Raw genomic sequence first — 16,573 nt, 5'->3', positions numbered from 1 at the left:
TTAATCAAAAAAAATGTTAATCGTCTGTTCCTTGGCTGAAATATTAGCAGGAAGACGTTCTTTCAGGTCTCTTTACTCAAACCTGCTGGGCTCTATTTGGGCCTTTTGAAAGACGGAAATAAAGAGAAAACTGAGGCAGGAATACGAAGCATATAGAGTCCCTTCTGCTGACCAACTGTGCTGTCGGTGGGTGCTTGTAATCTCTATTGTGCCTCATCACAGGACAATTAAATCACTCCACCGGAGTCCCGCGGCTCTGTCAGGCGGATAACGCAGGGCCTGTGCGTTTGAACGCGGAGAAATATCGTGATTACAGAACGAAAATAATGTGTGTGTGTGTGTGTGTGTGTTTGATTAAACGCGTTTATCTACGGCTAACTTTTTTTTTAATCATTTAGTTACAATTCAGTAAAACGCCTAGACGAAAAAACCCTTTCGTGTTATGTTACGTGTGGTGTAGCGTATTGCCGTTAATGTCCTGGACTATATCTTCTAGCGGAAGGATTTACCCAATTTGCGTTAAAAATGTTTGTATATTACGTTTCAGTGTGTTTTATTGTGAACGCTTTATAAAAGCGAAATTAAAAAGCAGAGGTTTGATTTGCTTGTAAGGCACAGACCACTCATTTTCGACAGTCGTTGATTGATTCGGTGAATGAAGTACAATGATGCCACCTAGAGGTTAACTTTAAAAAAAAAATTACCTAAAAAATTCAAGGGCCTAATCTGCAGATATTTTGTCTTAAAGCTACAGACTATGAGTATATCCAGTCACATGATATCAGACATAATATAATTTGATCTAATTTTAGAACAATTTAATTTGTCATGTGTCTGTTTTAACCATTTATGTTGTAAATGGTGCCTGCCGTTTTGAATTGTTTAAATCTTGAAGGTTGTATTGTGTAACTATATATATATATATATATATATATTTTAAATCTAAATATTCAGATTTATTCTTGGGAAGTTCACCACCTTAAACGCAACATATTAAAAGGACAGAATGAACAGGAAAAATAGTACAAAAAAAATCATAGAAATCTAAGTGACAAATGACAAAATTGATTTATTTGCATATATATTAGAAAACATAATCAATGTATTTTTACAAGAACATATTAAATGAGTGCATGCATACCTGATAGTGTAATCTCACTCACATCTTTATGCATATTGTCAGGAAATCATTTTAGAAAAATTCAAAAGCAAAAAGCATTATTTTCAATTTTGTGATTCCAAATATGAAAATAGTTTTGATACAAAATAACCCTCTTCTGCATTTCTTGGTCGCTCCTATATCGGACATACATATAAAATCAGATTTAAAGATGTTTTCTTTTGATCGCCTGCTCAAGCACAACATTCAGAAAGAAAACTAACCGGTCAGAGTGTAAATTTATAAAGCATATTTGGTATTTTAAGGCATGTTTTTCGCAGCATCAGTTAGTTTACATGCTTTTTTTCTTCTCTACTTGTCAAGCATCACAGATTTTTAAGTAAAAATGTGGTTTTAGTTTGTTTTCAGAGGAAAAAACTGCAATAGTGTTTGACACTGCAGAATGCAAACAGTAGTTATGAATCTGGAAAACATCTTTCCTGTTACCTGGAAAACATCACAAGTTCTTTTCATGACAACCGTGGAACGTTGGTATATTTTTCTTTCTCTTTATGAAAACACATCCTGTAAAGAAGGGAGTGCAGGTAAACAAACATTTGCTCGCCGCCTTGTCTGTCTAAAGTGACGTCTATGATCAAAAGTGGTTTATAATGTCACAGAACAGACGGGTAAAAGCTTTTAAAGTGTGCAGCACAGTGAAATCCTGCGGTCTATCGACTGCTGTTGGTCACTGCATACTGAGTTTGGGTCTGCTGCAGAAGTTCAGTGACTGCCAAGAGTTTTTTCAAGATGTGCTGCGAAAGAAACAGAACAGATTTCAGCTAACGTGACACCACAAGTACTGGTTATCATCATTAAACATTTTATTAAGTTATAACGGCACCTGCTGCGCTCCCCTCTCGTTGCTGAGTATCCTGAGCTCATCTAAGTGTGTGACACAGAGCTGGTGTAGGGCAGCGAGGTCGCGGGCCAGGTCAGTGTTAAAGTGCTCTGTGGCTTCAGGCAGCTCTGGGACGTTCTGAAAAGAGCATGTGAATATGACTTAATCAGTGCAAAAGAAATTTTGAGTATTTCCGTGTCAAAAACATGGATGATGAAGCATTTGCGCCCCCTGGAGGACATCTAATTTATTATACAATAAAAAAAAAGTCAAGTTGTAGATAAAAAAAGCTATTTCAGTCTTTCCATTTTTTTTTTTAAAAAAAAGCTTGCTTAATTCATTGGTACTTGCTGCTACTTTGTAATTATTACTACACCACATTTTTTTCAGCAGTATTTGCAAACGAGGAGTTTTAGAGAAGTTGACAAACCCCGAGCTCGTCCAAAAATTTGATCATTCTGTGTTTGTTGCTCTTGATGAACGGATTGACTCCTTCCATGTACGGCTCCTGAGATGGGACAAAATTAAGCATTTAACGAAAGCACCGATTACAGAACCAGAGAAGTCTTTAAAATCTATTACAATCCATAGAAAGCGTTGTTTTACTTTGGCACCAAATTCCACCAGGTTGGCCAGATTCTGGACTGCTTTGGCCACTAAGGTGAGAGTCCGGGATGCGATAGGGGAAGGAGGATCTGCAGAAATACATTAAAACAGATGTATACATCTCCATGCAAGTTTGACGCCCGTATAATAAAAATGGAATAAACTGAAATGCCCGGTCATAGCTCACCTGCAATGATGTTAAAAATTCTGGGGTTGACTATAGCAGGGCAGATCAATCTGAGGAAGACAAATCCACTGGAAAAGAAAACAAACATTTTTTTATATAGCTGTTTATACATTTATACTAATTATTAGGGCTGTCAAAATGACTGAAAAACTAAATTCAAATTTTCTACTTAAATATTAAATCACATTATATTCGAATTTAAAAGGCATTTTAATTAGAGGAAGAAAAAAAGCTCAAGAGGACGCGTCGAGCTAAATATTAAACGCATTTCTTCAAAGAGTAATAAAATAATGTTTAGAAGCAATATATAATTAATAAAGTTGCTTAAACAATTAGGGAAAAAAACAGCACTGTGTATAGTTTAATAATGGGGGGTCAACTGGGTAGGCTAGCAAAAGCAAAAATGCATCGTTAGATTTTTTACGTTCCTATGTCGACTTTTTTTATAATTAATTTGACGAACCCACAAAATTAGATTTTTTTTTTGACAGTCCTAATTAAAATAATGTATTATTTTTAATTGTATTAAATCCTTTATATTATTATAAAATCAAATTTTGTTCTCCAACAAGACGTATTTATACCTTACAACTCTAGTTCTCATGGTTGTGTTTCTGGGCCACTTCTGCTGTACTGCTTTCTGTAAACATCCATATATAAACCTGAGAGTCCTGCGAGAAAAAAAAGAGGCATCAACGTGCATAAACCTCCATACTTTCAAATTCTGATCACAGTTCGTTGGGAGAAGCGTATGAATAACACAGTGACTCACGGAGGGAGGATTTGAGCAGCCATGAATATTTTCTCCACCAGCTCAGACACAATACTCAGGAGATGAGCGAGATTCACGTTCACGTCCTCGTTCTTCTCCAGTTTAGATGGATTGAGCTAATTTACGGCGGAAACAACGTACGTTTAGCAAGCAAACGATTGCTCTAACAAGACCGAACCAAGATGCATCGGCTTCAGAGTTGAAAAACATGTTAATCAGTCCTAAAACATAAATGGCCCTTTCGATTTTTAAATATTAAAGATTCAGTTTAATTCAAAGCATTAAAGAGGGGATGTTAAAATATCTAATTAATAGTGACGTGTAATTTAACAATTGTAATGCAACATACTAATCAATGATAATAAATAATTGTTTTTTTATGAAAGACAAAATAAAAAAAAATGAAAAAGGTTTTTTTTTTAAATCTTAAACTTCACTTTTTAAACCCCTGATTTTACATTACATACAGTATAATCTGCATTACAGTATTATTTTTATCTCATAATTCTCATTTTTTTCAATTCCCAGTTTACATATTTTGTTTCTCTTAATTCTGACTTGCTTCTGCCACAAAATAAAATGAAAGGTAATTTTTTATACAATCACAATTCTTACGTTTTTTCCATAATTGTGAGTTTGCATCCCAAAATACAGATTTTTATTTTCAAAAATATCAGAATTGTGAGATAAAATGTCAGTTTTTAGTCTAGAAGCGTTTAGTAACATGAGTGGACCTCAATGGAAAAAATAGAGGATATGGATTTAAATATGATGTTCTCTATTTAACTTTAATACCTCGCAGGACTGTCTGGACTCCATGATTTTGAGAATGGTGTCTTTGAGAGCGTGATGGACGAATGGGGTGGCCGTGGCCTTCATGTACTGCTCCATCAGAGTACTGGCCAGAGTGGTGGCACGAAAAAGAGTCGTCGCTTCATCTGGACGAAACAAGCAACTCTGGATTATTCTGATGAATTCGATCATGCAGCACGTAAAGAGGAATAAAGAAGCACCTTCAGCGCTGATCTCACGGTCATTGAGCTCTCTGAGCAGCTGGGCCTCCAGGTTCTCGTGTCTGAATATCCTGAGCAGAACGCTGGCCAGGAGAGTGCGGTCCTGACCACACACATGAGCCAAAGCACTGATCACATGCAACTCTTTCAGCAGAACCAGCTGCAAAAGATCAAATATTACATGCTCGAATGAGCCGATAGTTAAAATGAACCAATTACTAATAATTATTTGTGTCTACTAGGGTTGTTACGGTTTAGAACGGTTTTTGTGTTAATTGAATTACAGCTGAAATTAAATACCTAGACAACTTTGAAATGTTAAAATGAATCTAAAGTCTAAATAAATACCCTAAATGGTAATATATATATATATTAAAGTAATAAGTCATTTCTGACAAAATATTGCATTGATTACTGAATAATTTTTTCCCCATTAAAAATAATTGTGCTTTTGTCAGCATGGATCAGACTTATATTTTGTCCAAAATGCAATATGCTGTAATTTCTAGGACAGTTACTAGCCAACTGTTCGTTAACTGATTTTAGTTAAACTTCTGCAAGCAGCCAACCTCTTTTAACTCATTGTACACCTCCACGGGCATGATCTTCTCCACAGAGTAGCGCACTCTCAGGCGAAGCGAGCTGGGTGCCACGTTCTTCAGAGGCACGTGAGAACTCAGAGGAAACCACTCGTCAATCATCTGACCTCTTTGCAGCCGACACAGAGGGCAGCACATGAACACTGTGGGAGAAAAGCGCACGTTATTCTTTATTCAAAACGTTTTTAAAAGTCTGAGCGTGAAGTAACAAGAAAGAACATACAAATATCATTCTCTTTGCTTTTTTTCGTCTTGTTGCTCAGGCTGATCTCGAACCGGTTGATTTCGCTGGATAAGTCACTGCAGGGAACATATAGGAAACATTCATAAAAAATGTTTGATTTTATAAAATTAATATCAGTGTCTGAAAAAGCTGCCTACTCGAAAATGAACTCCTCCGTCCACACGGGGTTTTGGCCCTCCCGCGGATGGGTCTTTGCCACCTGAATGCTGTTCAGGTAAATGTTGCAGTAGGCGTTTGCGAAATGTTTACTAGGAAGGTGGTGGGCCTCCTCAACATTTAGAAATAAACTACTGACCTGTAAAGACATTATGAGTAACACAGCTGTACTTCACATGACAACAGGAAGCAACTGAGAGTTTACCTGACGCAGACGTTTGGTTGAGCAGGGCTGGCTGGGTTTCTTAAGGTTACTACAAAAGGTTTGCAGACATTTCATCCAGTCCTACGCAATGGAGAGATAAATTGAACAGAATTATATTCACAGTGTTTCTATTCTCACTGCTAAAAGATGACATTATTATAGCCAAAAATATATATATGAAAATAAATATTTAAAAAAAAAAAAAAAAAAATTTATATATTCCTGTTATATTATAAATTATGCGAATATATATGCAAATACATGTAAATATTTTTTTTAAATGTATGCATTTATATATACATAATAAATATGCACAGTGCAAATAATAAATTATATACATGTAAACACATGTACATATTTTTAAAATATATTCTGTATCTGTGTATTTATACATATGTGAATATTTTTATGTAAAATACGTTTATATATTATAATTACTGCAATTAAAGTTTACATAGTTATTACTGTTTATATACTAATTATGTAAAAATTAGCAAGTGTATTAGCCAGCATTGCTAGTACCTGAGCTTGTTCTGGGGTCTCTCCGGCAAAGTAGAAGATACACTGCTCCTCGCTAAAGTGCTGTACAACTATCTGGAAACAGTTTGGCCTGCAGGAAAAAAAATAGCTAAATGTATTTCACGCGAACCTAAAGTTGTTAAACTATTACCAGTGTATAATACAGTGGGAAACAAACCTGCCAAACATGCTGTCATGGACCTCATACACTGAACACACACTCAAGTCGATTAAACCCTTTGGTTTAGTTGCTCGTTTCTCACTCTCGAAGTAGATCAGCTGGGAATCATTTCCCTCAAGGATGAAATAGAGATTTTTCCATCTTTTTCCTTTTCCTATAAAAGACACAAGACTAATACCTTAGCAAAAATTATTTTGATAATGTCTTCAGTGTGAAACTACGTTAAAACGCTGACGATACCTTTATTGAACAGGACGTATCCTTTCTTCACAATGTTTTTATAGAAAGCATCCTTGGTCTTTCTACGGATGGTGTTGTAGATTTCTTTGCCTTCGATGGTGTCAGTAAGCACCTGCTCCTGGTGCTGATTAAATCACACATTTCGAATCATTCGCGCAATAACATCAATAAAATCTCTTTTCTTTCTTCTAAAAATGTTTTTTGCACATACTTGTACAGATAAAGCATCTTTAAGGTTGTGGCTCTCAACTATCTGCTCTTTCCTGTAGTGTTCAATGATGTCATCAATACTGTACAAACAAAAACAGTCAGGAAACTCAACTTTACCTTGCAAAAGCCATAAAGTGCTCCCGAATCGCGTTTACCTGTTGTAGTAACGGCCTCCCATCATAAACTGGTTGCTGGGTGTGGGGCTGATTTTGAAGCGCTGGATGGTCTCAGTGGTGCGGAAGTACAGCGAATAGTCCCCAGGTGTGCTGTCAGAGGGGCGCACTAAAAAACTGCCCACCTGCCCAACTGGGGAGAGCGATTACGGGAGTTAAGCGGGTGTAACCCTCATCGCTTTAATGCTTTTGAACTTTTTTGGCTTACCTGTCATCAGTAGGTTGTAAGCCTCTTGCTTGTTGATCTTGCCATGAAACCAGCTAAAAAAAAACAGATGATGTTGAGCAAATCATAAGAGATTCGGCATGAGTTTAAGCGCATCTTTCTATTCATTTTATGCAGTTTGTATTATGAGTAGAAACTTAACACCACTCAACAAGCAATTGAAACAAAATAATTGGACTCACGCTTTCCCCTCATGTGGGTCTTCTTCACGGCCCTGTGAATGTGTCAATACAGGACACCCTGGCATAATACTGTATATATGCATATTCATCCAGTTATGGACATTTTTTACTTTTATTCTGAACAGTGTTCATACTCACCACTTCTTTCACCAGGTCTTGGACTATAAGACCCTGCTCATCTGTTCGGACATTCGTCACCCACAACCAGCTGTCCTCTAGTTCATTATGAACTATAAATGTGTCACCTTTGAAGAAACTTTGAGCACAAGAAGTCTAATTAAGCAAATTTTCTGAACATAATTTAAAATGGAATTTATTCCTATGGCGACATAGCTTTTTCAGCAACATTACTCCAACATTCAGTGTAACACGATCTCATTTTTGTAGAAACAACGATAAAGTTTTTTTCTTTTATGAATAGAGAGTTCAAAAGAACTACACTAATTTGAAACATTAATATATATATTAGTGCTTATATATATTAGTGCTGTTAAATGATTAGTCACAAATGAAATAAATGTTTTTGTTTGCATAATATATGTGTGTTCTGTGTATATTATGTATATATAAATATACACACATGCTTGTATATATTTAGAAATTATTTCCATGTATTCACAAGTCTATACTACTGGTGTCAAACATTATTCATGATGAACTGCATCAAAAATAAAAGTTTTTGTTTACGTAATGTGTATGTGTACACTTTGTATTTTTTTATTATGTACAAATACACACGCATACAGAATATATTTTTAAAATATGTACATGTATATATTTTATATATAATATAAATTATATAAATATAATGTATTTAATATATACACATTTTTCGAAAGATATGCATGCGTGTATATATACATATACACACACACACACACACATATACATAATAAATATACACAGTACACAAATTTATTTTGAATGCATTGGATTCATTGCAATTAATCATTTGACAGCACTAGTCTATATTTATATTCACAATTTATTTTATAAATAAATATATTTAATATACAAACATAATATATTTTTCATATATTATACAAATAAACACTTTTATTTTGGATGTGATTATCATTTGACAGCATTATATTATATATAGTATGCGTTTGAAAACAATAATAAAATCAAATTACCTGATCTCATCAGTTTCAGGCACTTTGGTGTATGGGAGGATAGCTCGCACCCTCCTGCGGTCTTCAACAGGCTTACAAAACAAAACATTTTTCATATATATATATATATATATATATATATATATATATATATATAATATAGTCAATTTTTTTACTACAAAATGTTTACACTGAATGTGTACCTCTGGAGGGGCAACTGGTGATATCAACTTCTCTCCTTTCAGCAGACAGGACACGTAACTGTAATAACCAATCAGATCCGACAAAGAGGAGAAACGACGGCCTCCGATGTAATAGTCTCCACACATGGCGATAATCCTGCAAACATTGATTACTCAGGTCACAGATACATCTCATTACCTAGGCACAAACCTTTCAGATTGAAGATAATATAGATGTGCCATGATTATTAGTGATTAGTTCAATTTCAAAGACGTGATTTTATTCTGAAGCTGCAGAGAACAGATAAACAAACACCTGAAATGGCTGACTGTGTTGGTCATGCTAAAGAAAGACAGCACAAATGAGCCGGGTCGGCGGTCACTCTCCCTGATAAGGTAGCTGCCAGCCATCCTGGCCTGGAGCAAACGCTCCTCTGCGATCATCCGGTCCAGCTTCCCATGATACCACCTGTCGAGTTACCAACTCCATTAAATTTATCACAGATCAAAATAAAAGGAATACTTCAACCAAAAAAATGTTTTACTAAAAATAGGATGGAAATGAGATTTTGAGAAATTAGCATTACAACAAATGCTTAACAATGGATCCTGTACAGTGAATGGGTGCCGTCAGAATGAGAGTCCAAACTGCTAAAAAAAACCATTGCAATAATCCACACCCCTCCAGTTCATCAATTAACATCTTACAAAGGAAGAAGCTGTTTTTGTCAGAAATGAATACATCATTCTATAGACCTGTTTATCCATAATATGGCTTTCCCTTCGTGAAAAATCGATCTCATCTGAATAAGGAGAGAAATACGCACAGATCAAGCAATAGTTTTAAACTAATATGTCGATTTTGACGTGAGAAGACCAAAGGAGATGGACTTTTCCAGGGGAGGAAGCCTTATTATGGATTCTTATATTTTTGGAAAGGAGCAACAGTTAAAAATTAAAACAGTGTAATAATGGTTTTGTTTCTTACAAAGACTTTTCAGTTGATGAGATGATAATTGAAAGACGGAAATGGTGAGGATTACTGTGATTATTTTTTTTTATCAGTTTTTTGGACTCAGCACCAATTCACTACAGAAGATCCTTTGTTGAGTGCAATGCTCAACTTTTCCAAATCTGTTTTTACGAACACATCTACATCTTAGATGGCCTTAGGCTAATATTTCCGCCATTGTTTCTATTTTTTATTTTTGAGTGAACTATCCCTTTAAACGCTCATGGGATGCATAGTGTCATATAACATGACTCACTGATTAGTAGGAGGCGCAGTGAGGGTTAAAACAACTTCCTCATCCTCCCCAATTTCCTGCACATCCAGAGCATCACCTTCTTCAACGATGCCCAGCGGAAGAAACGAAGGAGTCACAAGGCACACCTCAGGACTCTGCGATGAGGATGGTATCCGACTGACAGCGCCTTCATGTGGAGGATCTGACATCCCCCTCCCAACTCCCGAAAAAGCCCCCAATATCACAGAACTAATACCACCTGTCGTTCCAGATCTCGGATCCTTTCCAAATACAGAATATGTGACCCCAGGAGGCTGTTTAGGTAAAACCGTAGTATGGATGGACAAAGCTGAGCCCAGGTCCGAGATCTGTATCCCCTGACCACGACAAGCTGGTAAATGCGTGGTCCCATCTCCTCCTGTCCCAGCCATCCGGGACGCCACCGAAAAGGGGTCAGGCTCCTCATTGCCACCATGGGTTGCCATCATTGTCACCCTGGGAAGTTGACAATGAAAGCTGATTGTGTTCAGGAGGGTTTCCCCTCCTGAAACCCACAACTACACCTTTATTTAGGAGAGTTTTCTCTAATTCACTGTGGTTGTTAGGATCTAACACAACACAGACAGCTTCAGGTCTTCATTGCTTGCTTTTCTTCTAATCTGAAAACAAGGACCACAGAGTTAGAAAAACTCAAATACTGTGATATGCCTTTTATCACTGTTTACACATGACGCTAGCGCATTTTCGTCTTCGTAATCACAACGCGATCTTATTTTTCTGGTAATAAACATCAGATCTATTACGAGGAACTGCATTTTAGCCTAGAATAAGACTAAACAAAAACAGAATACAGTTAAACCTGCACACAAGTGACGGCTATATGCGTTAGCTCGTTAGCTTAGTTTGGTTCTGGCCAAGTTTGACACCACAAAGGTCCGGCGTTTGAGGTTAAGTTGAGCGCTTAGGCTCATTTACAGTGAGGCGGGAGTGTTAAAAAGTCGGGAAGAGATGTTAAAGATGATGTTAATGAAGCTTAGCGTTACTTTTGTCTCACTCACTTTGGCTAGTTTCATGTTGAGAGTTGTGTTGTGAAGTCTCGCGCAGCCCTCGCGCCCCTCAAACACTCCCACCTAGCGCGAGCCCGCCCGCCGCGCTCCTGGCTGCTTTTGAGGCGCGTGCCCGTTTTGTGCCTCGTCACAAAAAAAAAAAAAACTACCATGGAAACAGGTTTCCGCCAAACAGTCATAACTTTTATTATCTTGCTACAAACATAAAACAAACAAAAAACATAACTATGGAATTTATTTTATAGGCACAATTTTATAAAAAAGTTTTTAACAAATAAAGATGAGACGATTTAAGCGAAATATCACAGATTTACAGTACTGAGGTAACAATAGCCTAGCTGTATAAACTGTTAAAATATTATTTCTACGAGAATATTTCTCGATATTAGCAGTCTATGCGAAATACGCACATTAATCGGGTCAAAATGTTAAATTATTTCGACGAGGAATAAATGTCACTGTCGAATAATGGTCACTTAACGTTACTCTCCTGGGCCTACAGAGGGCGACAGACACACAACTTTAATTCACAATCACCTAAACCGCATATACATGACTACCCTGTATAAATTATTAGCTATAATTTATGAGTAATTAATAAACAATTTGCAACAATTAAGCGCACATCATGTAAAAAACATGCTTATCTACGATTTAAGTTTTTTTTTTTCTTCTTCAGGTAGCCCAATACAATAACCGTGAAAAGAAAGATGCAATATTATCGTGAGACATTAAAACATTTTGCATTCGCGCGTGGCAGTCAGGGGATATCGGGAGTCAAACGAAACAAGGGCCCATTTTTATTTGCATTTAATTTTTTTTACATTTCCTTTTTGTTAGTAGTAACATTGCACTCCGTAAAAAGAAAGTTGTGTTGTTGTCTTTTTATTTATTTATTTATTTATTTTTCTGAGGATGAATGTATCGGTGGGTGCGTCTACACCGATGCTGCGAATCCCGCCAGTGTCGAGTCTCCATCATCATCCTCATCACTGCAGTGAGAAGCAGCAGCGGCGGCGGCAGCAGCATCACTGCTCGGAGTCACAGCATCACCGGACATCCTCGCCGCGAGTCTCTCTTCCGTTAGATCCGCGTCGCGGCTGCACAGGAGACCCAGCGAGCGAACGCGCGCAAGTTCCCCCGCGATGCTGCCTTTATTTTTCTTCCTGCTCGTCCGCATTGGCGCGTCCATCCCGCATCCGACGTCCGCGGGTGAGTTCACGGAGAGCAACTCTTGCGTTTAGCATGCGCCTCGCGTTTGCACAGAACCAAGTTTATAACGCGCACCAGAACTTCCGGACGGCGTTTGGGAAGCTCGGGCGTCCGCGGCATCACTTCGGCGTTTTTTTTTTTTTTTTATTCAAACGTCCTCGGGTATAATTCGCGAGGGAGACGATAATGATATGTCGGGTTATTTCGGGCACATGATTTTATCAGCGCCCTCTAACAGACGTTCAATTAAATATGACATTAACGCAGGCGCTGCTGCTCGACGCGTTAAAGATGGCAATGAATAGAGAAGCGCCTGCTCGTGCGCGTTACAGAGCTGCTATGTTTGTTTGATGTTACTTTAAGGTGATCCGGAGGTCATCCGCGCGATAAATAGTCATCTAAACACTCTTATCATCTGCTAGCCTGAAACATCTCCTCGTGTTTTTAATAGCCGGGCCCGATGTGATCATGTTAAATGTCATACCGTGCATCTCTGGCTGACCTTTGCATAGAATGACTCAGTTTGGACTGTCACTGAGTTTTCATTAGAAAGAACCTGCATGGGTTAGTGTTTTTATGTCGTAGCATTACTTATTAGAGATGTTTTTAAGCTTCAAACCTGTTGTTTTTGCCTGCCGGTAATTTGTTACAATGATTATAATTATTGTTATGCTGCAAAAGCCGTATTATAGTTGCACCAAAATATTTTTCCAACAGATTTTACTGTAATATATTATGGGACCTCATTCAAACTAAATATATACTGAATGATTATCAAATTAATCTGATTGTTTTTTGAGTAGTACATTGGCATTAAAAAGTTGGGGGTCGTTATGATTTTTTTTGTTGTTTTTGAAAGAGCTCTGCACAACAGCTATCCTGAAATATTATTACAAATTAAAACGACCGTTTTCTATTTGGTATATCCTTAAAATTGACTTTATTCCTGTGATGCTGAGCTTTATTTTCAGGTCCTTCAGAGATCATTGCTGCTCAAGCATTTCTTATTATGGTCGATGTGAGTTGTGTTGCTTAATATTTTGTGGGAACTGATACGTTTGATAACAACTTCAGGAACTCTGATGAATAGAATATGAACGGCATTTATTTAAAAAGGAATCTTTTGTAAGATTATAAATGCCTTTAATGAGTCTGCCTTGGCCTTTAACACCTGATGTAGATTTTTAAAAATTTATTTTAGCTTTCTGTGGTCTCCTAATGTGTTTTAATTGTATTTTGTCTTGTTTTTTTAAATCTCATTATTCTCAGTTTTCTGCACAGCACTTCAGTGCTTCAATAACGTGAAAAAGTATGATCGATAGATACTCAATACGTTAAAACTGTGAGCATTGAGGAGACATTCATTTCATGACTGTCCCGAATTTTCCAGCGCCGGTGTTTTTTTTTTTGTAACGGTGCAAAAAACACAACAAATATTATGGCAGTGTGAAATTCATTGTACTGGAAAGCACAAGGCAGCGTGTAGCGCACCGCTGTAATCCACTGCGAGTTTCGTGCCCTCAGGTTGTGTCGGATCGCTGTGAAACAAGACAGCTCCGTCAGCCGCGTTTCTTTCCTAACACAAAAGATTTTCTCTAATCTTCCACCTCACTTAACCTTCAACGCTTCTGAAGCCCTGGCATTCTGTCACCGCCAAACATCTGCGCCGCATCTTTAAGAGTCGGCAAGTGTATTCCAAAGTTTGGCCGGCACGGACACCTGTGTAAACACTCAGAGTTACTCTCCGGATTCCTGTGGCTTAATAATTCAGGCCGAAATGACAGCGTGGCGTTGGATGTAGCATCACAAACTCTCGCGCGTCATTGTGCAACGCGCTTTTTCCAAGCTGGAGAGGCGACTCGTCTTTGGGAACGAAGATCCGCTCATTTCCTGTTTATATCTCTTCGTGTTTTGTAGGTGAAGTATGCGAACCGGTTCCATGTGAGAACGATGCTGACTGTCCCGGTACGCCAGCTGAGGAAAATGTCGCTTGTGAGTTTTTGCCCTTTTGCATTCGAGAACCCTAAAAACCAGTGAGATTTTATGTCTTGCGGTTTAAAAAGACGTTATGGAGCATGTCTCTGTGCTTCTACGGTTCCGTGGAGAACCTACATGTAACATCCACAGAACCTTCACGCTGGACAAAGGGTTCTTTAGAATATCTTCTAAGTTTTTTTAGGAACTGTTGACTAAAAAAAGGTGGGGATACAAAAATAACTACATATCACTGAGAAGCTCACGTGACTGAAATGTTTTATCTCTTCACACTTTAACATGTAAAGCTTCTCCAGAGATTCTTAAATTCAGCTAAGAATCAATTTCAATATCGATATCAAGTTATGGGTTTTTGGAGTTATTAAGTTCGGCCTTTCATAAAAATACGTTTTTATATGCAATAGACAGAACTATTTTATTTGACCTTTCTGTGAACAGTTCTTAAAAACCATAAACTTTTTTCTTAAAGTGTAGAATAATGTAAGAATCTGAAGCTATTTTTCTGCGAAAGCACTTTTTTGTGGACTGAAAGGGTTTCAGGGATGTTAAAGGTCCTTCACAGAACTGTAGACGCCAATAAAGAGCCTTAAATAAATACTAAACTAAATTAAATGTGTAGACTTCAGATTTGAGTTTTGGCTTATAAATATAGAATATTTAACGCTTAAAGGAATATTTTACCCCAAAATTTAAATTGCAGCATATTTTACTCACCCCCAAGCCATCCCAGGTACATGACTTTCTTCTTTCAGACGAACAAAATCTACGTTTTTACTTTTCGGCTTGCAGAACATAGGGCTGAATTCTTAAGAAATTTTCTTCTTCTTCTTAACTCAAGAAAAAAAGTTAAGACTAAAAATTCTTCTTAAGAATATTCGTATCTTTTTTTTAAAGATTGTTCTTAAGCGAACGCCTAAGAAGAATTCGAATTCTTGACGAGAATCTTCTTAAAAATCGTCTTAAATATCTTCTTAAAGTTAAACTGCCAACTAGTCGTAGATCCATAAAGGGTACGATTTTTAATAAATGATTATTTTTCCAAATATGAAACATTACAAAATAATAAAACGTGTTCCATTACGTGTAACTGCTACAGTATTACATTCCCAGTGAGGACTTTCTTCCTTTCTTCGCTAATTTCCTCAAAAAGTCTTTGCTAGGGGAGTTTGTTTCTTTTCTCGTCACCCGTGTCAGATTAACTGAGAAGTTTATTCTTTCCTACGAGTAAATGTCATTAAACGAACACATCCCACGCGCTTGCATTCGATGCGGCTGCTACTTTAAAACAGGATAATACACAGATACAATTAACATGCAGCCGTAATGAATCGGTTGTTAGCCTTTAAGAATTTTCAAGAATTCAAGCATTGAAGAAAATTCTTAGAATGTATTTCTAGAGCTTCAAAATAATGGCCGCTATTCACGAACATTACCAAGCGTGGACGCATTTTTTAAAAACTCTGACTGTATTCTTCTAGATTATGGGGTCATTTTCATTTTTGGGTTAACTATTCCTTTAATGCTCTTCAAAGGTCGATTGCGATTGGCTATCAGCGTTTTCATTGTTCATGAGCTGGCAAAAAAATGATTGTGAAAGCGATGGTGTTTTTCTGCGTTGTTTATTTTATATAATATTACGTCTTTGGAGTGAACAGCATGTTTTTATTCCAACATGTAATTTTTTTTTTTTTTAGAGCAGGAAATTATGTTTTAAATAATAAAACTAAGCTAATTGGAAATCTTTGTTTAATAGCGCAGATAGAATATGTCAGAATCTCACAAACTGTGCATTCTGCTTTTTCAACAGCATCAGGCTGGGAAGAGCAATCCGTAATTGGTGAGTTTGTTTATTTGCAGCCATTGTTTTAAAGGCCCGCTTTCCTCATTCTAAGAAAGGTTCGAGAGTGCTTTGCTCGTTGAGGCTCTAGATATGAATGGCATATTAAACAGATGGCTCATGTTTGGCTTATGAGCCGTGAACATAAATGATGTCAGCCTCGATTTCCATTCACTAGTTAATTTATATTTAAACATCTGCTTAGCGTTCATTAGAAACTCACACTTTCGGGAGTCGTCTTTTACAGCTGATGCAGTATTTAGCGCGATGTTCAGAGTGAGCTGGAAAACATGAAATAATAATGAGCGTGTGGGGAAAGAGCATGTCGTCAAGCGCGCTGAGCATCAGGTTCACTTACACATCAACTTGCGAGAAACTCTAGTAGGATTTTAAATAGCACTTCAA

The 16,573-nt window shown here is 37.1% G+C and overlaps 2 protein-coding genes across 5 annotated transcripts in view; one reads left to right on the top strand and one right to left on the bottom strand.

The window, feature by feature from the left end:
* Window positions 1-1,049: 1,049 nt before the first annotated feature.
* On the bottom strand, window positions 1,050-11,271 carry rasa1b (RAS p21 protein activator (GTPase activating protein) 1b). Its single transcript, XM_043231548.1, has 26 exons — window positions 11,116-11,271; window positions 10,079-10,716; window positions 9,127-9,279; window positions 8,832-8,967; window positions 8,650-8,720; window positions 7,652-7,769; window positions 7,514-7,545; window positions 7,314-7,366; window positions 7,088-7,238; window positions 6,934-7,012; window positions 6,723-6,846; window positions 6,480-6,636; window positions 6,305-6,392; window positions 5,783-5,863; window positions 5,559-5,716; window positions 5,401-5,477; window positions 5,148-5,320; window positions 4,579-4,738; window positions 4,361-4,503; window positions 3,566-3,681; window positions 3,378-3,464; window positions 2,794-2,861; window positions 2,607-2,695; window positions 2,431-2,508; window positions 2,004-2,138; window positions 1,050-1,914 (listed from the first exon to the last, which is right to left on the bottom strand). Exons 2-26 carry the CDS (start codon window positions 10,543-10,545, stop codon window positions 1,831-1,833), a joined length of 3,078 nt encoding a protein of 1,025 aa, XP_043087483.1. The 5' UTR covers window positions 10,546-10,716; window positions 11,116-11,271; the 3' UTR covers window positions 1,050-1,830.
* An 863-nt stretch (window positions 11,272-12,134) lies between these two features.
* edil3b (EGF-like repeats and discoidin I-like domains 3b) overlaps window positions 12,135-16,573 on the top strand; it is a 22,059-nt gene continuing 17,620 nt past the window's right edge. For 2 of the 4 annotated variants that reach the window (XM_043231552.1, XM_043231549.1), the window contains exons 1-3: window positions 12,135-12,336; window positions 14,254-14,328; window positions 16,139-16,168. In XM_043231552.1, the coding sequence (XP_043087487.1) occupies window positions 12,270-12,336; window positions 14,254-14,328; window positions 16,139-16,168 (172 nt within the window). In that variant the 5' untranslated portion in view covers window positions 12,135-12,269. The remainder of the gene's footprint in view (window positions 12,337-14,253; window positions 14,329-16,138; window positions 16,169-16,573) is intronic. The other 2 variants (XM_043231550.1, XM_043231551.1) reach the window with 2 other exon arrangements.

Source organism: Puntigrus tetrazona, unplaced genomic scaffold (genome assembly GCF_018831695.1).
Source record: "Puntigrus tetrazona isolate hp1 unplaced genomic scaffold, ASM1883169v1 S000000373, whole genome shotgun sequence".
NCBI lineage: Eukaryota > Metazoa > Chordata > Actinopteri > Cypriniformes > Cyprinidae > Puntigrus > Puntigrus tetrazona.
This window is presented reverse-complemented; position numbering and strand designations above follow the sequence as displayed.

Excerpts from the sequence above, each read along its gene's own strand:
- rasa1b (XM_043231548.1), bottom strand. The coding sequence starts at position 10,545 with ATGATGGCAACCCATGGTGGCAATGAGGAGCCTGACCCCTTTTCGGTG. Across the intron at positions 7,770-8,649 it reads CCTGAAACTGATGAGATCAG|TTTCTTCAAAGGTGACACAT; the intron begins GTAATTTGATTT and ends TTGTGCTCAAAG. Across the intron at positions 3,682-4,360 it reads AGTCCAGACAGTCCTGCGAG|CTCAATCCATCTAAACTGGA; the intron begins GTATTAAAGTTA and ends GCCGTAAATTAG.